At 37.6% G+C, this 26,642-nt stretch overlaps 1 protein-coding gene across 1 annotated transcript; it reads right to left on the reverse strand.

Moving 5' to 3' along the window:
* Positions 1 to 2,411: 2,411 nt before the first annotated feature.
* Positions 2,412 to 25,882, reverse strand: slc7a10a (solute carrier family 7 member 10a). The gene is made up of 11 exons (XM_056461818.1): positions 25,665 to 25,882; positions 21,111 to 21,315; positions 20,666 to 20,817; positions 11,877 to 12,002; positions 9,780 to 9,933; positions 8,723 to 8,846; positions 8,528 to 8,631; positions 7,519 to 7,615; positions 6,934 to 7,083; positions 6,670 to 6,847; positions 2,412 to 4,236 (listed from the first exon to the last, which is right to left on the reverse strand). The coding sequence occupies exons 1-11, from the start codon at positions 25,810 to 25,812 to the stop codon at positions 4,139 to 4,141; spliced, it is 1,536 nt and encodes a 511-aa protein (XP_056317793.1). The 5' UTR covers positions 25,813 to 25,882; the 3' UTR covers positions 2,412 to 4,138.
* Between the last annotated feature and the right edge of the window lie 760 nt (positions 25,883 to 26,642).

The raw sequence follows: 26,642 nt of genomic DNA on the forward strand, positions 1-26,642 counted from the left end.
TCACATTTGTTTTTGAGCTCATACCTGCTGGCGTGTGTGTTCTGTCATATCAGCCATTACAGATTGCTTTGACACCTGAGGGATTTTGTTTTTGCCAGTAAGATTAAGTTATTCTCATTTCCATGAATGTATGGACAGTGTGTTCTGTGCTGTAGCTCATACCCATGGCTTTAGCACATTTTGTCCTGTTCCAAGCTTGGAAATAAGTAATCAAGCTAAAAAAGCCGGTCCTGTCTCTGAAGGGTCAGTGTGTTCCTGCATCTCATTGTGTCTGCTGGCCGTCTGCCTGTTATTTCACACGTCCTCATTCTCCTCTTCAGACTGCAGGATACTGTAGGTTCAACAAGCGTGCCCTTTTAGAGATTTTACACCAGATTTGAAGGAATTGCGAATACATTGTGAAGCATTTCGATTGAGTGCCACTAGAAAAGTCTCTCTGTTTGGTCAGTTTTGGAATTAAACTGAAATGGCTGAAGAATACATTACATATTTTTCTTTACGTTTTACATCTTTTAAGAATACATTATTTAGATCAATCTAAAATGAAAATTTGCAGGTTATTTACCCTCAGGCAATATTAGGTGGAACATTAAATATGATTTTTAGCTGAGACAGTGGTCCTTGAGGATTATTATCGTGCAGGTTTGGAAAATTCACAGAGATTTAATGCTGTTTGTTTGGTTTGTTTTTGTATGAAAGATTCCTGATCAACATGAGAAAGTTCCATTCTGATGAACAGTACAACAAATGCATCCACTAGGGGGCACTATAGTTTGATGCATTTACAAACAAAACCGATACCAATGTGATGATAAAACATGTTGACAGTTAATTTTACTGTTTTATTTTATCATTAAATGGGTATTTAAATAAAGCTACTTGAAATAACAGGCGGTACGGTGATTCAGTGGTTAGCCCTGATGCCTCACAGTTAAAAGGTTGCTGGTTTGAGTCCCGGCTGAGCCAGTTGGCATTTCTGTGTGGAGTTTGCATGTTCTCCCAGTGTTGGCGGGGGTTTCCCCCACAGTCCCAAATACATGCGCTATAGGTGTATTGGGTAAACAAAATTGGCCGTAGTGTATGAGTGTGTGTGTGAATGCATGGGTGTTTTTCAGTATTGGGTTGAAGGAATAGTTTTTGGTTCATTGAACTGTGGTGACCCCTGATAAATAAGGGACTAAGCCGAAGGAAACTGAATGAATGAAATACCTGAGGTAATTACCTGCCAGCATATTTCATCCTGCCTTTCTATAAGCAGCACCTGCTGGCAGGAAGTGAATTTACATTTTCATTCAGGCTGTCTGAGTTCTAGTTCACTCAAGAGCGAATGTTAGACTGAGCTTTTATACACTATTGCACATTTTAAACTAAAAAAAAAAAACACTACATTACAATAATAAGGATAAACAAATGTTCACTTAGTATGATTTCTGCATATAATGTGAAAAAAATTACATAGCACCTTAAATTTAAAAAATAGCCATCATTTTACTTGTGATTATTAAAAACAACATGTTTTTATGTTGTTTGGCGGGTTTATTAAGAGAGGGGTAATGTGGATTATAAATGTTAAAATAGGGCTCACCTGAACAAAAAGGTTGAGAAGCCCTGCTCTGTTGTAAAATAAACAGCATCAGCTCATGTATTATAAATGATATAGTTTTAGGAAAGAGTGATTGGTATGCTTCATAAGATCTCAGAGGCCACAGGTATTAGTTTTGTTATGCCTGTATATGCGCTGAAAAAGACGATTCAAAGATGATTCTCTTTTTTATGTTTTTAAGTGCATGTAAACAATTTATTTGGGCTGAATTTAAACAGACGAATTAAGTTGAACATTACTAAATTTCATTTGATTACTTAAATTCAACTTATTCACATTGTTTTTTAACAATTTTGCAGAGATCATTGTTTTCAGTGTGTTTTAAGTCTCAAAGTGCTGGTAACCATTAACTGGTATTTCATTAATCCTCTGGGACCACAGTTTGAGCAAAAATATCTTGAAGGAAAAAAAATCACTTAAATCTTGAATGACTTGAGGGTAAATAAAACTGAAAATCTTTTGGACATCACATTAACAAAATTTAGGCAAACTAAAATCCATTTTTTCAGTGTATAAAGCATTGCTTATAGGGAAGTTATTTTTAAAAGAAGCTATTTTCTGAAGATTAATGTGATTCAACTTCGGCACAAGTGAAAATGCTTGTAAACTTTTTCTGCACTCATGCAAAACTCCATATTTCATTTGCTGAAATCCACCTGTTAAAATTTACAAAGTAAAGGCAAGTAAGTCCAGTTTTAGGGATTATTCAGCAAGCAGCTTGAAACCATAAATCATATTTTATTTGTATTTCATTATAATTTAAGTCATCATGAGAGGTCATTACTGGTTGAAAAACACCCATTTTGACCTCTATCTTGTTTGTTTATTGTAATTTGTGGTTGCATTTAACATATCGTGTAAATATGTTTATCATGTTGCTCCATGTTTGAAAAGGTTTTGATGGATTTCATTTGCTGGAAGTATAAAAACTACCCCTGTTTTTACTTGTACCTTGCATTAAATGCTCATTTCTTTATTATGTTCAGACTAAATCATTGTTATATATCAAAATCTTCCCTTAAGTGAGCAATTTGCTCTTTAGCAGATAGATCAGGGGTAATATTACGTAAACAAAAAGTCTGAAGATGCAAACCTGCAATAACACTCAATTACAGTCCACTATTTCCAGAATTAAATTTAATGTGCTAATATTGTTATGGATAAACATCTTTTATCTTTTTTTTTTACAAAACACAAGTATATCAGCATACATATCTATAGTGCATACAATAGGAACAAATGAATATTTAATACAAACGCCTCGCGCTTCACTAATGTCAGGAATGCAAACTCACAATGAATCCCTGATGTATTTGAAACTTTATGCAATATTTACATTAAGATTTCACTGTACTGTGCTTTGCCACTATGGGCAGTGAGAGCTTGAACACTGCTAGTCTGACAGACATGACTGAGCTGGACCAATGGGAGGAGATGAGCAGCACTGGCTCTACTGTATGAGCGTTTCTAGAAAGATTGAACCAGGAGAGGGCGCTCAAGTGGCGTGTAAGTGCATTAGCTGCTAATCACGCATCCGGTATCTCAAAATGTGTTTGGATGGACATGAGTGATCAGTTTGAAATAAAGAGATTGAGATCGTCGCTGTTGCATAGCTCAGAGGAATGTCCAAGATCAGTGCCCAATATAAAATAAACGCATCCCAGTCAAAATGGATGGAATTTATATTCCAAAGACGATAAATGGCTGAAGAAACACATCTTCTTTAGGACAACAGTTGAAGGTATCTACCTATGAGGACTTTTTTAAATATAAAGCACCTTTTATGTCAATAACATTATCTAAAATGAGGGAACGTCCTGTTGTTCCTGTCATTAGCATAAGGCTAAGACACTGGCAGTGCTAATGTTTGTTGGGACAGAGCCTCTGTTAAACAGTGGCTGAGGATTGGAGCTCCTTCAGAAAGCATGGCAATAAAATTATTGTGCAATATAAGCTAAACGTATTGTACGCAACTACATTAAAGTGCCTAAACTATACTTGCATAGACTTTTTGAGCATAGCTAGAAGTTATTGCATTGCACTTAAGAGAGCTTAAGTCGTTATTATCAAAAGGACAAAGTGAGAAAGTTCAGACTCACAGATAGCGTTTAGATTTCTGGGTTAAGAGGTAAACAAACTTCAACAAGTCCCCTTTGTTTACTTATAGGAGATTGCTAGTTAAAAAAAAGTCTACTAGACAATAAAAACCTCAATAACGGAGTGAGATCCTGTAAGGCACATGAGAATACACCAGCAGTTCTCAAAAATAACTCCCAGAGAAAACAGGAATTCACCTCCAACAAGAACAGAGGAGGGTGCGTTCAAACACAAGGTGATGTCCAGACAAATGTATGCGAGGGGAGAACTAAATGTGATGTCTGAGCGAGACAAATGTAAAACTTCAGTTTCTTCTTCTGTGATGGCCGAGTCTCGGAGGAGTGTCTCCTCATGTACAGCATCAGAAAACACTCTATAACGGATGAAAACAGGTCTTTGCTATTGCAAACAGGAGTGTGAGGAGTCCGTGGCTAATGCTCACAGCTCCGATTTCTCTGTGAGAGGCTGGATTTCAGAAGGATCATCCTGAGGGAAGACAACGTAACACATCTTCTGCCCCAGGTAGGTGACTCTCTCTGAAACACACACACACACACACATTTACAGATATCAGATGGGATTTTGTTGCAGAGGGATAGCAAAACAACAAAGAGGTTTTGGCTGATTTTACAGCCTGCCTGCATAAACTGATATTTAAAAAAAGCGTTTTTAATAAATCACAAGTGGACAGCACTAAATATTGGTGTAAATGTGGCCAATTTTGACCATTTCCAGATTTGGTTAGATTTGGTTGGATTGCATTTATAGTATTAAAGGTGTACAAAACAGCCTCAAAATAGCTCCTTACACCTGCTTATCATTATGGGATGTGTGTAGGGATAGAATCTGTCTGCCAGTATGACATCTGTAGCTAAATGACCAGTATATTCCAGAAAGAATCGGAACACCTCATTTTGGGGATCCCTTACAGTAAATGCCTGGGCTGTGGACTGAAATCATGTGTGCTGGAAATGTGCTTCTTTATTTAAAAAAAATAGTATTTTGCATTTCACAAAAGTAACCTGTCAGTTGTATAACTAAAATGTGTAAATATTGTTAAAACTGCATACTGGATGCGTGCAGCCCAATTTCCTCAGCTCCCATGTGCGTTTTGTTTTTGTATTTGCACATTATGTCCACAGGATGCAAACACTAAACCAGGCTGTTTATTGTTTCACAGTCGGAAAAGAAACTGAACTAAACTGAGAAACTGCCCTGTTGAAAAAAAAAAGATGTTTAGGTATTTTTTTAAGCATGTCTGATGGTTGGAGCTGGTTCTTGGTTAATCACAAGCTGCTTTAAATAAGTAAAAAGACATTTTTATTCATTAGAACATTTGTGAAAGCACAGACACTGCAAGTTATTGCTTGATTAATTGTAGTTTACAGTGTACGAAGTAAAGCTTATAACAATTCTATCATGCATTAGTTACTTCACGTCTTGACTACTGTAATGCACTTCTCACTGGGCTTTCTTCTAAACTTCTCCATAAACTCCAACTGGTTCAGAGTAGGGTTGGGTGATGTCAACCAATTTGGCATTGTACGATGTCTAATGTGTAACATAGCGATGGACGATGGCATCGTCGACATAGGCAGCAATGAATTAATTATGTATAAATAATTAATTAACTAATTCAAAACGAATTAATTATTTATAGTCTGCCATTTTAACTACCTGACCCCCATGGTCTTTGTTTTACTCATAACCAAATCATAAATAAATAAAGATAAGTGACACACAAATGACTACCTGTCAATCACTTTTTCTGTGGGACTCTGGCATGAATAGGCAGAGTGATCAGTGTCGTTATAATGGCGTTAACAAACTTGGTTGGTAAAAAAGGTGCACAACCAACAGCAACCAACAACAGTATCTGAGGTTTTCACTAAAATTACATAGTATAAGCGTGAAAGCGAAAGATTGAAGCAGTGTATTGATGCTGTGACATTAATAGATTACCTGATAGATTCAAAAGACCTAAGAGTCGTTAGATAGAGACAAGATTAAATATCATGTTTAATAACTATAGTGAGACGCGATCCAGCGGTACGTCCATGATTAACTGTCTGACATGCACTGCCCTCTGGGGTTTTGCGCTCAAAGCACCCTCTGACTACCTGGAGCTCAGACGTGCGCATATGCTGCAGCGCATGCCTTTGTGTGGTTGGTCATGTGATGTGCGTTTTCAGTGGTATAGTGTGGAAGAAGGGCTTTTCAGAAATGCAAGATAAAATTCAGTGTGGACGTGGATCGTTTTCGTTCTAAAATGCTATTTTAAAATAAACATATTAGTGTAAACGGGGCCTAAGTGTGTATTTTCACGAGCGGGTTGCTGCTGCGAGGGGGGCGGGGCAGAGGATCGCAATGCCAGCTAAGCATGACCAAATTGTTTATCAGACATCAGCGATCTATCGACTAAACCCTAGTTCAGAGCCATGCAGCTTGTGTCATTTCTAGGACTTGATCTCAGAGCATTTCACCCCACTTCTCTATCAGCTTCAATGGCCTCCGGTATCGTAATGACTTTAAACTTTTACTTCTCTCTTTCTCCTCACCTTCGCACACTCTTAGATCAGCCAACTCTTTCTCCCTGGTGCCACCTCACACTCCTTTTATTTTTTATTAATTGTTTTATTCATTTTTTTTTGGTATGTGTGTTGATGCTTGTTGTTAGGTGATCTTGGGTGTCCAGAAAGTTGCCATTTATAAATTAAACTAATTATTATTATTATTATTATTATTATTTACTATCCATTTGGCACCAATATCCTAAAAATACCCAAACAATACCTAATCCTTGATGTGTTAATACTCATCAAAACAAAGTATTGATACTTTGGACTGAGCACTCCTGCAAAAGTAAAGCATGATGAAATGAGGGAAGTGGCTGAACGAAATCTAAACGCATGTGACCACAAAAGATGTATCTGAGCTCAGAGGTCAGGAGAAAACATAGCCTCACTCACCAACTGCGCTGTAAATCCAGTGTGGTTTGTTCTTCCACTGCACTCCGATGAAATAGATGGGGACTCCAGTGAGCATGATCACCAGCCCCATCCCACACACCACTGGCTCTGAGTACAGACTGAAGCCCAGCAACACAGCCCAGAACACCAGATAGCTGCACGGTACCAACAGGTTTACCTGCGCAAATTGAAAGAATAGGAGAAAGATGAATTAAAGCAAAGCAGTGACCAGTCAATCTAAATCCATCTGATGATGTCAAGTACCTTAATGGGTCTGAACATTTTGGGTTTCTTCCATCTGTAGTACAACAGCCCGGCTATAGTGACTCCATATGAGAGGTAGTTTATGAAAGACACGTAGTTTATCAGGTTATGCGTGTCCCCGATGCACAGGATCACTATGGTTGCTGTACACTAAGAAGAACAGAAAAGACACTCAACCTTGCTTTCCATGTGCATGATCTGTGTAAATGAACGTTTATGTCAAGCATATAGATCTAGTTCTGGGAAGTATTTTTTTGTTAAATAACAGGATATTTCAGTCTAATGATTTTATGTTCTAATGTTTAATGTTATCTTATAAAAGTTTAAGCCCTGTTTTAGTGCAGTGGTTGATTGACAGGTGAGTAGGCAGTGTTTTGCTGCTGTCCAGACCACATCAGGAAAGATTAGCTAGTGTTTATACAACAAATGCAATGTGATCACATGAGTTTTCCATTACCTCTTAATGTGGTTTCAGTGTTCTGCTCATAAAACATTCTGGACCCCCTTTAATCCTGAATAGGATCAACTGAATCATGTAGAATGAAAGCAGTGTAGTGTTGCATGTGCTGTGTGTGTGAATCTCACACAAACGATCAGGGCAGGGATGGGTGTGCAGCTCTTCAGGTGGATCATGGCCAGTAGGTACGGCAGGTGACCCTCTCTGGCCCCTGAGAAACATAACCTGTGGAAGATGGACAGTGATGCTGTAAATATTGTGTTTTAAAGGTGCCATAAAATGCATTGATACAATACGTTAAAGGGTATGTGGCTTAGGTAAGTGCAAAAATTCTACAGAAATGTTTTACACGTCCATTTCCAACCCGAGGAATTGGCCCTAATATGACATGGTTAGTTATTGACCATATTTGGAAGGGTTGTGGATATTAATGAACACTCTCTGATGCTCATGTCAGCACCTCATGCTCACATATACACAGACACAGCGTGATGTACTCGTGCAAAATAATCCTACTATAAATATTTTAACAAATTGAGTAGATTCCTTGTTAAATTGCAACTGTTTCAAGTAAAGTGGTAGAGAGGTTTGTTTTAGCTAACAAGAGTGATTGAGATATCTTTATGCCACCAGAAATGTGTTGTGGTTGAAAAATAGCCTAAATTATAATTATGCTTGACAAAAAGAGGCTGACAGATGTATTTAGAGTTGTATTTTGTGGTTATAACATGTATGAAACACACAGATAGGAATTAATATCATCCTCTTCATAACTAGATGAGTTTTTGAAGTTGATTTGCATCCTTTCACTTCAGAAAAATCACAGTAAGTTCTGAGTGATATGACACAATGCATAAGCGTACATTAAACTTATATTCAGCCACTTTTATGCTTCATTACAAACATAAACATTAACAAAACTTATATTTAAAGTTTAAATTGACAAACCTTATTGAATAAATGCCATTGAATAAATGTATAATCTGTGTATCCCACATTACACATTCTAAAGTGATGTGAACAGAAGATGCTCCATGGTCATGCATGGCTGCCTACTTCTCCTGTTTTTCTGAGGATACAATAGCACTTTTAATGGCTGCTAAATTAGGCCACTTTAACAGTGCTGATTTAGTTTACCTAGAAGAGGTAAACAGGTATCCGTTAATCCCTCCGAATGTGGAAAGTGCAACAGAGATGGGCATCACCCAGGAGAACATTCCTAGCAGCTTCTCTCCGAACGTCTGCAACACAACACACAAAAACAGATTAAGATCCATTGAAGAACTTAAGAGATGATCTGGTGTTCAAGCAGAAGAGGTCAGGTAAACTCACCACAGCCACAGCGTTCGACTCCAGCAGCTCTTGAGGAGACATGGAGGAGAAGTAGGCAATGTTGGTGAGAGTGTAGACGAGTGTCACCAGGGGGATAGAGATGTAGATCGCACGTGGAAGATTCCTGGACAGAGAGAACTAAAACTTTTAATACACCATACAATATACAATGTATGAGAGCTGTGCTGATTTTCTGTCTAATTTATTTAAAGCTACAGTATGTCATTTTTGAGACCGCTAAACCAAACGCTTAACAGAAATTATCTTTACCTTATCAAATATTCAGTTATTTATCATTGAATATTTGAAAGCTTATGCTTGGGGTTTTTTACACTGCAAAATTTATTACACTACAAATAGTTTATTACACTGCAAAAAGTGCTTTTCTTAGATTTTTTTAGTCTTGTTTCTAGTCCAAATATTAAAAAATTCTTAAATCAACAAACATTTTCTTGACAAACTCAATAAATTTGGCACATTATTTCTTAAAACAATAAAAAAAAATCTTATCTTGAAAATGCTTGTTGATTTAAGCATTTTTAGATATTTGGACTAGAAAAAAGACAAAAAAATCGAAGTAAGAAAAGCATTTTTGCAGTCCAGGCTTATTACTACCACTGTAGTTTGTGTATTAAATGAACACTTAACTCTTTCTGGAGATAGGCCCTAACCCTAACGTTTTGTTCATTTATTAAGATGCTAATGGTCTAATCTGATTCAATAATTTATGCTAAGCTAAGCTAAAAGTCTTCTAACAGACCCTGCAGACTAACTAAATGGATTTAAGAATGAAAAACACAACATTTGAAATCTATTTAGTTGTAAAATGATCCCCCCAAAAAAAGTGGAGTGTTCCTTTAAAGGAGGTCCATATGTATTTGCGTCAGCCATTAATGACAGCATTTTGTTAACAGAGCAGGCAAATCTTTTACATTTACTCTGCAGTAACCTTATTAAAACTTACATCTCCCCACAAGTACCACCAACCACATGCACTGTGTATCAAATGTAGGATGGCCTGGCCATGGTTGTAACACAGACTATAATTAATACTCACTTGCGAGGCTCAACCACCTCCTCTGTGACGTAGTTCAAGAAGTTCCAACCACTGTAGGCAAATGAGGCCTGCAGGAAAGCCAGAGCAATCTGTCCCACTGACGGATCCTTTATAAACTCAAATGCTGCCTGAGGCTCCAGTGCATCATAGTGTCCTACAGAAACCAATATATATATACAGAAAACATGTTTAAGTCACGCATTAATTCATTGATTAGTGTTTACTGTTTGAGATATAAGGATAGTCACTAAATGTTTTGTTTTGTTGTTGTTTTGAGAATAAAAACCCTGTACTGTAAATTTCACATGCTCAAATCATTCACATTCATCCTGACACTCTACTGACTTTAGTTTGATTTCATTATTCCACTAGATAGCCTCCAAAAAGCCTTTCGCTCTCGTTCACTCAAGGGTAAGACTGCTCTTCTTTGCTCTCTCGTTTACACAATTCTTCCTCTTGTCAGTTCAGGGAACGCCTCCAGATAAGCGCACTAAAAAAATTATCAACTAAAAAAAAAGTCAGGTTGCATAATGGTTTGCAGACAATACCTGAAAGCCTAGACCTAGGACTTACTCTGTGCATTTATTGTGTTTAAACTGATGTGAAAGTCTAGTAGTGTGTCAGTCTTTCCTGTTTGACGCCCCGTTTTTCTTCATTTATAAAAGCGACAACTTTATAATGCCTTGTGCTTCAAAATATGTTCAGATTTTAAATGTCTTCAGTGATTTATGAGCAAAGTCGCCCCTGTGTCATCATGTAAACGAAAGCACTTGACCCCAGGTTGTTACAAGGGGTGCTTCTTCTAAGTAGTACATGTAAATCACGTTCAACAAGAATGTATCTGCTAAGTAGCTCTTAATACCTGCCACTAGATGTCACTATTGATAAAACAGGAAGGAATAATGGAGGAATAATTCTGCTCAAAACCCACAGAAAAAATAACAACATGAAGGTGAGTTAATGATAGAGGAATTTTAATTTCTGGTGAAAAATATCTATAGCATATTTCAACAGTGAATGTGCTTTAGAAGCGATAACTTTACATGACTTCCTCTTGTTTTCAAACCCCTCCTTTATTTGTTTACGTTTATCGGATTAGTTCAGTTGGCTGCACACACTCAAGGCAAATCTTCTGCTTTTTATTCATTAGAAGATAGGCAACTGGATTGTTTGGGCTGGCGGCAACTGGCTTTATTGTGATGGGAGTGCTTGATGATTCATGCCATTTTAACATTTAAGAGAATTATTCACAGATGTGAGTTTATAATGTTCTTTCGCGCTCTCTCTTCATCTCTATACATCTCCTCTGCTTAACACTCGCAGCAAAATCTTTGTGAATATGCAGAGTTTGTCCAGTTTAATGCTTCCTTTTTTCAGTTACTGTATATTTTGGACTGAATGCCTATGAAGCCAGGCATTATTTGTTCAGGAACTGCAGTTTGGCCTAACAACTTTGAGTAAGGGAAAAATCAATACAGCGTAGAACTATGATATCCGTAATGTTTAATAATTAATGTGACTGTACACTTATAGACTTTCAAGATGCTTCGTACTGAATCAATATTAACTTTAGACAGCACAAAAAGAGACTAGCATGTTTCATGTGAAAGCAGCTGGCAAGAACATGCATGTACAAACACATACACACCCAGCAGGCACAGGACGTCAACATGACGTCAGATTGACGTTGTACCCCAAGCCTGTGGGGACGATCCATTTTGTTAGGGAATGAAAATCGAGTTAGTGTCAGAATTCAACGTCAAACCTAAAATCAACCAAATATCAACGTCAAATTATTTTACAGCTTGACGTTGTGTGGATGTTACCACTATGACGTCTATGTGATGTTGGATTTTGGTTGCCATACCTGATGGCAGTCATAAATGGCCGTAATTGACGTCAATATGACGTTGGATTTTGGTAACTTTCTAACACAACCTAAAATTAACATAATTTGATGTCTTTTTTTGGACGTCAAAATAACATTGTCCTTAGATGCTGGCTAGACATTGATTTTTGGTCACCTGACGTCATGACCTAAACCTAACCTAGTATTAACGTCTTATGACATAATGTGCCTGCTGGGCACATACACACCTTTGGCTATCTGGACCATTCCCACTACAATGATGAGCACAAGGGCCAGCAGCTTCCCCACTGTGAAAACATCCTGGATCCGCGTCCCCCAGCGCACACTAGAGCAGTTCACCCAAGTCAGAAACACTGAAAACAAAACACACAGATATTCATTCATATATTCCAAGATCACTAATAAACTAGTTACTAGATAATGTTAGGCGCAATGTAATGTTATTTGCAAAAACAGATAACCACCATTTATATTTATAATTGTTCATAGTTTTTTTAACTCTTCAATGCACAAGAAAAGCATGCTTTCTAAAAAAGAATAAAAATGGATAAATAAACTCTTCGAAAAATGGTCCCTGCATATTAAGAACTACTAACTCTAATTATGATGTCTTATTAAAGAGCTGCTTCCCCACAAAACACTCCCATAAGTGTCTTGGGCACAAAGCAGGGAGCAGAGAGCGTGGTTCTGTTGGCAGAGCAGCACTAACTGGTCACATGGTCTGTTTTATTAGTTTAAAGAGGGGAAATAAATATCAGATGTAACTCATTTTACTGCTGCAGGCAAAACACTGACCCATTCATGGCTAAGTGGTTCTCAACCAAGGGGCTGGGGCCCATTTTGCAAATGGTTAAGCTAGCATCAAGACAATGAAATGATAAAAAATACTTTTTCTGAAGAACAAAAAGATATTTAGCATCTTTCCACAGTTTCCACAGCCTTGGAAAATCGAGATATTTCATGAGGTATCCTTATTTTAAACGTGTGACCTCTGCTTCAGGAACAGTGATGTTACTTAAAATGTAGATTTTTTATGAATATACATTTTCTAGTTATGCCTGCGAAGCGAAATAATTTGTCAAGTTCAAATAGTTTTGAAATATGTTTAACAATTTGTATCCTTTGAACTTTTAAATAAATAATGGTTCCAATGGTTTCCCAGTACTGTGTTCCAGCTGGAAGGGCATCCGATACATAAAACATATGCTGGAATAGTTGGTGGTTCATTCCGCTGTGGCGACCCCAGATAATTTTATTTTAAAATTTCCTTCAAAGCCGAAAGGAAAATGAATGAACATATGGCTCCGACTGTGTTTTGCAGCAATGCCATAAAACCACCATTTTGATAATAGCCTAAAGAAACTTTTTTCACAATAAAGAACCATATGTTGAAGAGAAAGGTTCTATGGATGAAAACATTACCACTGATAAAGAACCTCTATTTTTTGTAATAGTGGGATCCTTGGAAAAACTTTCATCTCCTAGTACCTTTGAAATTTAATTTACAGAACCTAGGAGCGTGGAATGTTTAAATACTATAGACAGTGTGGAAACCCTTGACAACAACTTCTCTAACCGAAACCAGTGTGTGCTAGTCCAGAAAATGGGTGAAATGGTTACCTTGTCTGCCTCATAGATTCATTTGACGTCTATCTTTATGCATTACAATTGAGACCATAAACAAAAAAGAGTAGTTTATCAAGGGGCATCAATCCCACACAACCTAAAGCTGACAGATTAAAAAAGTTCAGAGACGGAAGAGCAGGCGTTATAGGCCATTGCTTGTCTGTACATTTGTGCTTGAGGTTAGTGGCTTCTGTGCTCAGCCTCTTTGTATAACAGCTCCGGTGTAGATCCGGTACACAGAGGTCCGTCTCCAGGGCTTGATGGCACAGTTTACCCAGGCATGCCGAGGGAGACACTGGGCAAAGGGGAGACGGGTTACCCCCACTCATCCATCAATGGCCGGAATTACCCGCCCACACACGCAAACACATGCAGGGCATCTGTCAGACCCCCCTAGACAAACAGCTTCCGATGCCCCACAACAAAACGGCCCAGACGCCAGCTGAATTTTTGGCAAGGGTGAGCAGTCGACAAGAGCGGCGCACAGCTTGCAAACTAACAGCTAACCTGCTCAACTTCATCCAGAGCTACACACACACAGCACCTGTAAACCTTCATGTCTGACAGAACTCATTGCTTGCAAGATCTCTTTCTCTGTCTTTTCTAGTTGTTCATCTCAGTGATGGGTAAAAGCAAACGATAAAATACAGTGAACTCAAATCTACAGTATTTGTGTAGCATTTTAATTCAGAACAATAGTTCAAAGCTTATCTAACAATAGTGATTGGTTTACTGTTATTACAGCAATGAAACATGAGTCACATGGTATTAGGGGCTCTCAGGCACCTTTTATTGATGGAATTTACATTTATTTATAGTACAAATTATTTTGACAGTTTGGTTCCTGTTTTAAATAAGATATTTAATTTAATAATACAATTTCATCCATTGTTTATTGTTTTCCTGTATATCTATGTTCTCTTTTCTGTGCAAAACAAAGCGAACTTTTAGGAAACTAAATAATATCGATTTCCTCTGAATTAATTCAAAATCCATTGACACATTAAAAACGTAAAAAAATAACAATGTCTGCAGGTCTGACATAATGTGAGAGTGAATGAGGTATGGCAGAATTTTCATATTTGAGTGAACTATCCCTTTAACATGGCCTTTTATTAATTATACACTTCAATCCAGAATTTGTGATCGCAGGTATTTATCCATTTTATGATCTAGTTTTCAGAGTTCAGAGGAGTGTTTGCTATGGTTTTGTTTCTACTTGTTTGGCTTGAACGGATCTGACTCCAGCTCCTTCTGTTTTGTCTCACAGTGCAGAAGTGACTAAGGGTGGCCAAATGAAGTTAAATGAACACAACGCTAATGAGAGGAGAATTCTAATGAAGTGCTAACAGCCTTTAAATCTGCCAAAATACAACTACTCACTCCAAACCCCGAGAGGGACATCCCTCTGCAGCTAATTGACCGATAAAGGCAACAAAAGACGCACTAGATACACCAAAATGTGCAAAATACTACAACACTCGGAGGCCAAACCCTGAAATAAGTGCTATATTTTTTCTCTGTTTAATTAGTGTTGTAAAGCTATGGAAAAACAATTAAGCGACCACTTTAAAGATGCTGACGACTGCTGATGGTATATGATACTTTAAAGATGCTGATAGTAAACTGCTGACGACCTTTCTTCCAAACTTTTAAAAATCTGATGGTTTAGAAGACTTTTGTGTATTTTGAAAAAAAGTGCCTTGTTTTCAGACATGCTTATATTATTTTTTATACAACACAATACCATTGTTTTAAGTAAGAGAAGAGTAAACTAGTTAACAGATGCGTTAAGAAATCAATATCTGGAGAAATAACGCTGGCGATAATTTAAAACATTTGTTATTCTCACCAATTATATTAAAAATAGGGAATTCCGGCAACACTTGTAATAAAGGAGGAAATGTAATAAAATTGTAAAATGAAAATGATTTTTTTTTCTTTAATAAAAATGTTGCGGGACTATTTTTTACTATATTTGCATTTTCCCACGCGCCTTGTATAGACCATTTTGAGGGATGTATACAAACAACAATAGTCCCAATGTATTTCCTGTTTTACATTTTTAATTTTTATAGCTTTGAGAATCCATTAGAGCCACATATTAATAAAAAACATTATGATGGCTGTTTTAACATTAATTTATGACTGAATTGCCTCTTGTTACAGTTATAAAATGGTTTGATAACAAGCAGGAAATGTTCATGGGCCAGTGACATGACCACATTGAAATGGTCTATAGTGGTTGAGTGCTCCAGACCTTCCCTTACTAGATACTCTGACCAATTGACTTTGTCAGGAAAATGACAATATTGTCTGCTCTAAATGACAATATTTCAATTAGAAATTTGAAATAAATGTTATCAGACCTTTAAATTAATCAAATATTAACATTAAACTCAAACCCATTAATAAAAACCCCAGTAAATCCAGACACTGAAATTTTTTAAGTCTTATAATTTTTTCCATTCGTGTAGATCAGTGGTCCGCAACCCCCGGGATGTGGATTATCACAATAAGTCATTAATTATTTCTGTTTTATTAATTATCTGACTCTGAACGATCTTTTATTTAGAAAAATCTTTTATTTTGAAAAATGACCGTATTCTCTCAGTTACATCTTTTGAGAGCCAAAATTAAACCCACAAGCAGCAAAATGAGTAAGAAACTGACATCTTTAGAAAGTTTCTTTGCTAAGGGGAAAGGCTCAGTGAAGGACCCATAAACTGCCAAAGAATGGATCTGCAACCCATTTGTCAACAAATCAGGTGAATCGAGCATGTCTGTGCAAACAGAAGATCAACTGCTGTAGATCGCAAATGACAGGGGCCGTTCACATACAATTATGAATTCAGATGTTTTCCAAATGACATGCTGTCAAACTTTTCATCAACAGACATACACCTGAGCAATAAGAGTGAAATCATAATGGCCAGATATAAATAAAGCAGATATTTTGAAGAAAGCTGGAAAAATCTGTATTTCTTGACCTCCATAGTATTTGTTTTTCCTACTATGGAAGTCAATGGTTAAAGGTTTTCAGTTATCTTCAAAATAACGTCTTTAGTGTTTAACAGAAGAAAGAAACCCATAAAGGTTTAGAACCACTTGAGGGTGAATAAACAGCGAGTCACTTTTAATTTTTGGTTGAACTATATCTTTAAGCAAAGTTGTGTTGTATCATAGGAAGTGTCTCCGGAAAGGTCTGTGTGTTTGTTTGTGTGCCCAGACCAGTGTGTGTGTGTAATCTGACTGCAGCAAACAGAGCTTGTGACATTCATTCAGAACATTCAGAAGGGGAGGGCGAATGCAACACATGGTGCAATATAGACAAATTCTCACACAGTGCAAATAAGAACACTCAGAATCACACAAGTTCACGCAAAGGTGCAAAAAAAGCCCCAAAACTAAAACATCTTGTGCCTCACAACACAACATGCTGCTGAATTGAAATGAAATTAGTTGTGTGGTAGTAGATAAGATGTTCTCGACATATTAATTCATTCATTCATTTCTTTTCGGCTTAGTCCCTTTATTAATCAGGGGTCGTACCAGCGAAATGAACAGCCAACTTATCCAGCATATGTTTTATACAGCGGATGCCCTTCCAGCAGCAACCCATCACTGGGAAACACCCATCCATTCTGATTCACACACATACGCTACGGACAATTTAGCTTACCCAATTCACCTGTACAGCATGTCTTTGGACTTGTGGGGGAAACCGGAGCACCCGTAGAAATCACATGCCAACACGAGGAGAACATGCAAACTCCACACAGAAATGCCAACTGACCCAGCCAGGGTTCAAACCGGCGACTTTCTTGCTGTGAGGCGATGTGACGGCCACCGTGACGCCTACTAATCATTGGCTGAAATGCCTAAAAAAAAATACTTTACAATATTGGTAAATTTATGAAGCATGGTGAAAAAATACACCATTTCCCACTAAGTAACAAAACTTAATGTAAATATGTATTTTTGTCATTTCTATGTTATTTTTATATTTAATGTTACCTTTAAGGCACATGACTATAATTGTACATCTAGTTCACAGTTTATAATTCAATTTTCGCACAGAAATAAAATGTGGACGTCTGAAGTTACAGTTTCTGTATAGATTTTGTTCTTCAGGGTACATGTTATACCATAATGATACATTTTTTCTCTCATTGTGTCACTTTTTTCACAACAAGCTTTCCAGTGGCCACTTGTTTTTAAATTAATGCTTCATGAAGGAGCCAGTTCATTAATTCTGAACTTTGTCCATCTCTGCTTTAATCCACTAACACGCATCAATCAAGAAGAATAAGTGCATTCAATGCACTTTTACAATGCAAGGGACATGTTTTATCAGCTTTTTTTAATAGAAACCGTGTAAACAAATGTGTTCTCCTGATGTCTTTGAATGTCACTGCTTATTTCAGGGCATTTGCATAAAGGTCTAAGGGTTAATGACAGACGAAGGGAGGGAGTGCGTTAGAACTGTGCCCTTCCTAAGCATGACTCACACACTCCAATCCACTTATCAAAAGATCATAATTCACTCCTCGTGTCAGATTTAACGGCATTTTAGCGGCACTGACAAAGTCCCGCCTCTGTTCTCTTGTCCATCAAAAGCCATTGGGGTAAATCGGGCAACCGCCAGACCCCCAAACAATACACAATACAGAAGACACACCCACATGTTCCTGCAGCTCAAAGCCTGGCACCATTACGGAGTCTGACGCCACGCAGCCTGAGAGTCAGGTGCCCTTACATCACAACATCGATACAAATCCTATTCTGCTATCTAGACCCAATCAAATAAGCTCCCCAAATATCGGGCTAATCAGAAAAGAGCAGAGTGATTTGGGATGCTGGCCTAGCATCCTTTCATAGGGCACATAGATGAGGTGTCTTCCTGAAATAGAGACACTGACCCTCTGCACCCTGCTCTTTGGAGTATGCCTGACTCAAAGCTTTAGTTGGCTGATCTTCAGGACAGATACCGCTGCCAAAAATAGGGATGGATGGCTCAGCTCGGCCAGCATTAGGACCACTGACCACACTGACACCCCCCCCACCCCCCCCCCACCCCCCCCAGCGCTCCTTCCTGAGAGCCCCTGTCCAGATCTGACAGGTCCAAACCAGCTGAGTCACGGGGCACTCCTGAAACAAACACACAGACGTGCGCACGCATAGACATACATTTGGGGTTATCGCTACCAGCTCCCGAAATATCCTGCCATGCGCCTACCAGGGTTAAGAACTGGGATCAAGATTAAACCACAGTAAAGTGAATGGTGGTTGAGTAAGAGTGAAAGACAGATGAAGGGCAAAGTGTTGTCTATGACTAACTCCAGTAGTCAAATTTAAAAGTTAGCTCACCCCCAAATGAAAAACGTTTACTCATGATTGTGTGTGGTTCCAAACCGATGAGACTCTTGTTCATCTTTGGAAAACATTACATATATTTTAGTCAAATCTGAGAGGCTTCTGTTTCTCCACTGAAAAAGAGAAATTAAAAATTAATTCATATGAATGGAGTTGTTTGTGCTTTCTCCAAAGACCGGTGCGGTCTGTTCTTGCACATCAAGCAGGCTTGGTTGAACTTTGGTTTATGTTTGCTGATCAATGTTTTTGTTTGTGAATAAAAGACCAAACCAAATTTGTTAGATATAAGACGACTTACAATAAACACTTGATTCATACAGATTTCATTTTGATCTCTTACTGAATTGTACATTTTAAATATATAATTGTTCATACTGGATGACACAGTGGCTCAGTGGTTAGCTGTCGCCTCACAGCAAGAAGGTCACTTGTTCGAGCACCGGCTAGTCAGTTTGCGTTTCTGTGTGGAGTTTGCTTGTTCTTCCCGTGTTCATGTTGGTTTCCTCCGGGTGCTCCATTTTACACCACAGTCCAAAGACGTGGTACAGGTGAATTGAATAAACTAAATTGTCCGTAATGTATGTGTGTGAATGAGTGCGTATGGATGTTTCCCAGTACTGGGTTGCGGCTGGAATGGCATCCACTGTGTAACACATATGCTGAATAAGTTCTGCTGTGGCGTCCCCTCATGAATAAAGGGACTAAGCAGAAGGAAAATGAATGAATGAATTGTTCATCCTCCCTTATACATACTCTGTTTTTACATTTAGATCACCTTATCAAATGCTCACTTAATGTTAATGTTTAAAAACCCTAATAATTAGTCATTAATCCTCATGACCCTACAGAGAACAAGCAAGCTGGATTAATGTTTAACACATCTTCCTATTAATGATAATTATTAATGTAACACAAGAACCAGAATTCTCATTCTCACCATTCATATATGACCAGATTTCGATTTTGTCACATCACATTCACAATTTAAAGCTTCTATTGAGATTTTAGAATTACTTTGTGTAACGTTGTATGAAGTCTTTGTCCCAAAAATAAAAACTTAGAAACTTAAAACTTCCAAAGTACAAAGCTACTAGCCTGACCCTGAACCTCACTTTGTCCAGCCAGCAGTTTTTTACCGCATATGTAAATGTGCGGTAAAATGTTGTTTTTGAAAGTTTGAAGGACATGTCTGAGGTAAAGTTGGGTTTTTGCTATCAGAATGTTATATTGTTGTTTTTGATTTGATACTGTAGGCAAGAAAGTCATGCATATTAAAAGCCACAGGAAAAAGTAGCGGATGCTGGAATGCATGTGTCAATTTGACCTTTATGGCCATTCACGGTTGAAATACTCATTAAAATACAAAACTCTTTTGCGTTTAATAACATAACGATATTAGAATGAAATATACACATGTATAAAGAAAAGTCAGTGTAAGTTAAATGGGTTTTAATTACAAAATTTAAAAATGGTCAAAATGTCAGCCTCAGGAATTTTAGTGTTAAAACCACTTTTTTTAATTTAATGGTTTTGTTTTTCTATTTGTTTAAACAAAAATAATTCTGAATTTTTATATTTTAATATCGGATGCATACCTACGATACATTAAAAGTGATTCACTGTATCTCAAAAACTAAAATGATCAGGTGACCTCACTTAAACCAACTGCTGAACTGAATGTCCAACTCAGCCTGGTTTCTCTCTAAGTTTTTTTTACTTCACTTTCGTCAATTGGTGAAGTTTGTTCCTCGCCACTGGCTTGCTTGGTTGGGACTTGTGGAGCTGCGTATCGATGGATTTGCTCTTCAGGGTTTGGACTTTCAGCATTGAAAATTAAACCACACTGAACTAAACTAAACTGAACTTCAACTCAGAAAACTGGACTGACACTGTTTCAGTTTACTATAATCCTCTATGTGAAGCTGCTTTGACACAATCTACATTTTAAAAGCGCTATAGAAATAAACATGGATTGAATTAACCAAATGTGGCCTAATTACTGTGCTTTACTCACAGACACAGGTGGTTGAGAGGAGTCTGGTGGCGATGTACGGAGGCAGGCAGTTTGGGAAGGCAGGCTGCAGAACATAGTTGGAGAAGGTGAGCGCAATCACAGCCAGAGTCGTTGGGTACATGATCAACACTGCACTCCACAGCAACAAGAAGCTGTGAAAACAACAATTGACCATCTCTATCATCACATATACACACAGTCTTCTGAGTAGTGTCAGTGTTATAACCGAGTCAGCAAGTAGACACGTGAAACTCCCTGAGGAAGAGGCATTTAATTGTGCCTTCACAGACAAACTGAGACAATCACATTGACATTTATGCATTTGGTTGACATTTTCATCCAAAGCAATTAATGCTGCATCGGTTCATGCATTTGAACCTATAGGGGAATTGAACCTATTACTTGTATTACTAAGTAACACTCTGGAGAGCAGCAATACACCTACCCCACCAGTCCCCCGAAGATCTCTGTCACGTATGAGTAGTCTCCACCTGATTTGGGGATGGTGACTCCCAGCTCGGCATAACAAAGAGATCCCAGGGCACAGATGCCTCCTCCCAGGACCCACACGATGAGTGAGAACCCCACACTGCCAGCATGATCCAGAACCCCCTTTGGAGAGATGAAGATCCCTGAGCCAATGATGTTGCCTGAGAATAAAACAAAAACAGTTATGGGTTGTTTAGTTTTTATAGTGTTCTTATAATCTGAAATACATTACTGGACTAAATTGAGCATCTGACCCATTTGAACTAATTAGAGTATTAGAATAAACCTATTTGTATTAGGTGGATGTAATAAACAAAAAAAAAAACAGTTAAATTAATTTGAATCAGTTATAGATATTAATCATATTCTTGATATAAAAAGATTGTGTTTGTGCAATCTTTTATAGCGTGAAAACAATGTCCTAAAAGAACTGTACTCACAGCTGTCAAAACCTGTTGCACATTCCAGGCAAAGGACATGATAAATAAGATCAACAATGTTACAGTCAACATTGGTTGTGAAATCAAGATAAGGGCCTAGGATTCAGTATTCAGTCAAAGCGCTCGGAGCATGTGTAGTGTGTGAATGATTATGCCTCAGAAAACTTAAACAAAGAGGTTCAATTATAGGAGGCTCAGCCAGAGTTATGGGCCCAAGCGTTATGTAAGGGTTTGGGTTCTCTCTTTGTCTGCGGGTGCTCACATGAAATATAATTTGGTAGCATCATGAGTGGATGTGAATGTTTGCTCCTAGCGCCTTGGACCTACACAAAGTATAAAGCAGTGAAGTTGATACGACAGGGTCCAGCGCATCTCAAAAACACTCAGACAAATGAGGCTCAAAGTTCCTGATTGAAGTTCGTCGAGTCACACAACACCACACTTGACTGGTCGCACAACTCACAACACACCAAAACAATGTCTGCTTGGCTAATTAACAGAAATATTAACTCCATGTATTAGCTCAGAACTTTACCAACAATGATACCAATGGTTATTAATACCATTCATTCATTCATTCATTTTCTTTTCGGCTTAATCTCTTTAATAATCTTTATTAAACTTATCCAGCATATGTTTTACGCTGCGGATGCCCTTCCAGCTGCAACCCATCTCTGGGAAGGGTATTAATACCATTTTTTGCTTATTAAAGGGTTCATTTCATATCATAACACTATAACTATAGTACAAACTTATCACTAATTATCCCAAAATGAAAATTCTGTCATCATTTACTCACCCTCCTCTTGCTCCAACCATAAATAGTTTTCTTTTCTTAATTGTCCCATTAAATTAAAATAAAAATTGTATATGTTAGTTTTAGTATTGTTAGTTTTAAGGATATCAATAAGCAAGTGTGCTCCAAAACAGTGACAAAATTAGTGTCTAGAGAATATAAAACTGATATAACATGTAAAGCTTATAGTTTATCACTTCTGCCAAAATGAATCAATGGTTTTATTTACATCACCTCATACTACAGTTTCACATCAAATTTTCTAACCAATCAAATGCTCTCTAGTATCTTACATAGGGCTGCGTGATCATTCGCAATAGTCACATCGCAAATATATGCAATGTTGAATCTAGATTATAATTTACCATTTTGCAAGTGTTTTTTGAGGTCTGTGACTGTGTGAGGGTTTAAAATGCATTCAGGCATTAGAAAATGAACCGTTTGTAACTTAATAACGACAAAATGAATGACGAAATTAATACTGATTCATTTTATTGAGTTATCAAATGCACACTATGAAGACTATTATTTAACATTTGATTATTCAATTACTATATACCTGAGTACAGATCGACTCCTCTGAAAACAATAAAATGCTGTTTATTTAATTGGTATCTTTTTCTTTATTGAATTTATCTATGCTTGTAGATTGTTTCTAGTATTTTATGCATATACGCTCTCCTACAGAATCATCCCAATCAGTCTAAAATTATATTCTTTACAAATAGTTACTTAAATAGTAACTTAAAAAGTTAACTACTAGTTAATAAAATTGTATTCCTATCGCAATATATATTGCAGAATAAACATCTTTTGCAATGTTAGATTTTTCCAATATCGTGCATCCCTAATCTGACATGCCCTGCCCCCTTAAAAACACTTCTCGTTTGCTTTTGATTTGATGCGCTCAACCACTCTCACTGCTACAGCTGCGATAACACAAAACGATATCTGCCGTTTTTTAAAAGGGGGAGGAGCAACACTATGTGCCACCCTCTCTACATGTTTCAGTTGAGATTACAACAAACATTAAATAAAAACTGCACATTTCAAAGCACTTCACAGGACCTTTAATTTAAGCAACAGAAGATGATTTAAAGAATACCGATTTAAAGAATCGGTAAACAAATTTTGATGGTGGACATTGAGTTCCACTATGTTTGTTTTCCTATGAATGGCATTGGCTACCATCAACTGTTTTTGTTACTCCACATTGTTAAAATTATCTTATTTTGTGTTAAACTCATGGACGTTTTGAACAACTTAAGGGTGAGTCAGTTTAATATTTTTTGGTGAACCATCCGGTTTAACCACTATACTATACTAGACTATAATTAAGGTAATTTAACAATGAAGACATTTCCCATTATGTGCATATAATGTAAAGAAGATTAAACAGATGAAAATAATTGGACTAGCTGGGCAAAAAAAGAAGGTAGAGTAACTGATAAAACTGTAAAAGTGATGATAAAACTTGTCTGTGACCTTGAGTAATATAAGGAGGACATTCTAGCACACAAACTTTCCCATGATCAGACAGCAAATAAGTCCCCAGTTAAAACGCAGCTGTTACTTTGCCTCTGGGAAATCTTTTGAGTAATCTCCAATTATATACTCTTTTTAAAGGTTCTGTCAGATTAATGCCAAACATTTCAAAGGGGGAAAGACGATTTCAAAAACCTGTTGTCTCCTCCTTATTACTGACTAAACCATAAACATAACTGAAATCCACACCTGCACCTGTATGTTGATCACCAAGAACAAAACAATGAACCACTCTACTCAATGAATAGCTTGACCTTACTTCAGCCATAGGTTTTGGAGTAAAAGTCAACAAACAGTTAACAGTTATAGCTTGATCACCCTAAGACTGTGTCTTGTAAAAAAATAAAATAAAATAAAATAAAATAAATGAAAATCAAAAGAAAAAGGCTAGCCATAAATCTTGTTATACAGAATATTTTAACCCTTGCAAATCTTCAAACGATTAAAGAGTACATCTAAATGTCTAACAACTGGTACACAGAACTTGGTGTTTTTGGCAGCACTGCATTTTCTACAGCAAATTAAGTCATTCGAGACCTGCACATATAAAATAATGTGGAAAATATTGGTGGAAATATCCACAATTTTTTTTTACATATCTCAATAATTGTTTTATTATATATTATTGCTTATACTGAAACGACTTTAAAAAAATAAACATAACAGTATATGCTTTGGAGACAATCTCTCTTCAATTGCACTGAAACAATGCTCAAAAGAGTCAAGATAAATATCACTGACAAGCCAGACACAAAATATTTTAGATTACATTAACAAAAAACTCCTAAAACTTGTTGCTTCCACTGGACGACCTTCATTTGAGCAAGACAGTGAATACATTCAATGAATAAACATTTTGTCATCGGCTCACATTCCAACTGTTACATTAGGCTACTTGTTAGTGACGGTTTTTCATTGGATGTATTCACTGTCTATACGTCCAGCCCTTTGGTATGGTTGACTAAATTCAGATTTGAGGATGCAAAGAGAACATGCATGATATATTTTTGCTTTTTCTTTGCTTTTCCCAGAACCAATTTCATGGATGACTATACTGTAATCCTAATCCTACTACAGAACATCCCTAACACAAGATCTTTGTGTGGTTTGCATCAAAGCATGTAAAACGATCTCGCTATAAATCTACACTTCCGCATACTGTAATTTGATATTTTTCACTGTCTCGTATAGCAATAGACTCTTTTTCAGTGGATTTCTTCGGGGCACGTGAAGGACAGACACAGTGTGGTGGGCTGCTGTAGCCACGTAAGCGCGGAGTTGAGTTTCAGCCCGTTTCTCTTCCTCAATGATGCAATCCGCGCTCTGATGAACAGATCTGGCTGCTGGAAACTACTGTAAGTAGCGGCATGGCACGAGCCTCCACCTAAACCGCGCTGTTTGCCCGCATTTAGACTGATGACCAGCCATACTAGACAGCCGTACGAACTGTCATACTGCGTGACAATTAAAGTTTGGTCATGAACTTTGACAGCTACATTGGCTTTTTAATACTTTACCTCATTATAAACAGTCGACACAGAGCAACTCGTATTTCAGAGAGCAGATGTTGGCCAGATGAAAGACTATATAAGAGCGAGGGCTAAAGACTGATAGGAATGGCGAATAGAGAAGCAGACATTGTGAATATGGCAAAGAAACAAGCGGGCAGAGAAAGTCCAGGCTAAAGCGCAGCACGCGTTGACACATCAAACATGAGGAAACATCTCACCTATAATTATGGCGCACGCGCTCAAAAGACCAATTTCTTTCTTAAGAGTCACTCTGTCTTCAGATCCACTTTGGTTTCCTCCGGAGTCCAACGTCTTCTGTTGGTCCGACTTCGCGCAGTTTCTCCGGTTCGTTTCGGTTCCATCCATTTGTGCGGCTGTTCAAGAAAACGGCATCTGTATCCGCGCCCGCTCTCATATAGCGAGTTGATGCAGGACGCAGGGCGCTGGCGCATGCGCAAAACTCCTGCTGCCTGCCTCCATAGAGATCAACAGGTTGTACTGTGCGCTGGCACGCGCTCACCTGCCTGCACCACATGCTAACAAAGAGCAGGACACCGGTGGCACGGAAGTACCTCAACATCACAGCATTCATAGTTAAAAACTCCCATAGCCTGCTGGTTATCAGGAATTTTTGGAAAGTAGTGATTGTACACAGAGAGTTTCTTTTGTCGCTTCTTAATCTGAGACTGTCCGTATGCGAAGAGCTGATTCTATGCTCTTTGCCTTATGTGGGTCTGTGACAATGAGCCGTCATCTAAAGCATTGTATTTTATTTCAATAGCATTATTAGTAATATTTCACTTAATTAAGCTTTAAATTAACCTCAGTGTAATTAAATAATTGCATTTATTTTTTTATTTTTTTATTAATTAATAACTTATTTATTTATTCATTAATTCATTTTCTTTTCGACTAAGTCCCTTTATTAATCAGGGGTGACCACAGCGGAATGAACCACAAACTTATCCAGCATATGTTTTACGCAGCGGATGCCCTTCCATCTGCAACCCATCACTGGCAAAATTCACACACACACACACACACTATGGACAATTTAGCCTACCCAATTCACCTGTACCGCATGTCTTTAGACTTGTGGGGGAAACCAGAGCACCCAGAGGAAACCCACACGAACACTGGGAGAACATGTAAACTCCACACAGAAATGCCAACTGACCCAGCCGAGGCTCGAACCA

The sequence above is a fragment of the Danio aesculapii genome, chromosome 7, assembly GCF_903798145.1.
Source record: "Danio aesculapii chromosome 7, fDanAes4.1, whole genome shotgun sequence".
In the NCBI taxonomy this organism is placed as follows: Eukaryota; Metazoa; Chordata; class Actinopteri; order Cypriniformes; family Danionidae; genus Danio; species Danio aesculapii.

Coding starts and splice junctions, on each gene's coding strand:
- slc7a10a (XM_056461818.1), bottom strand. CDS start 25,812: ATGGATGGAACCGAAACGAACCGGAGAAACTGCGCGAAGTCGGACCAA. Junction 7,616..8,527: donor TACCTGTTTACCTCTTCTAG/GTAAACTAAATC, acceptor CATCTTCCACAG/GTTATGTTTCTCAGGGGCCA. Junction 6,848..6,933: donor AAATGTTCAGACCCATTAAG/GTACTTGACATC, acceptor CAATTTGCGCAG/GTAAACCTGTTGGTACCGTG.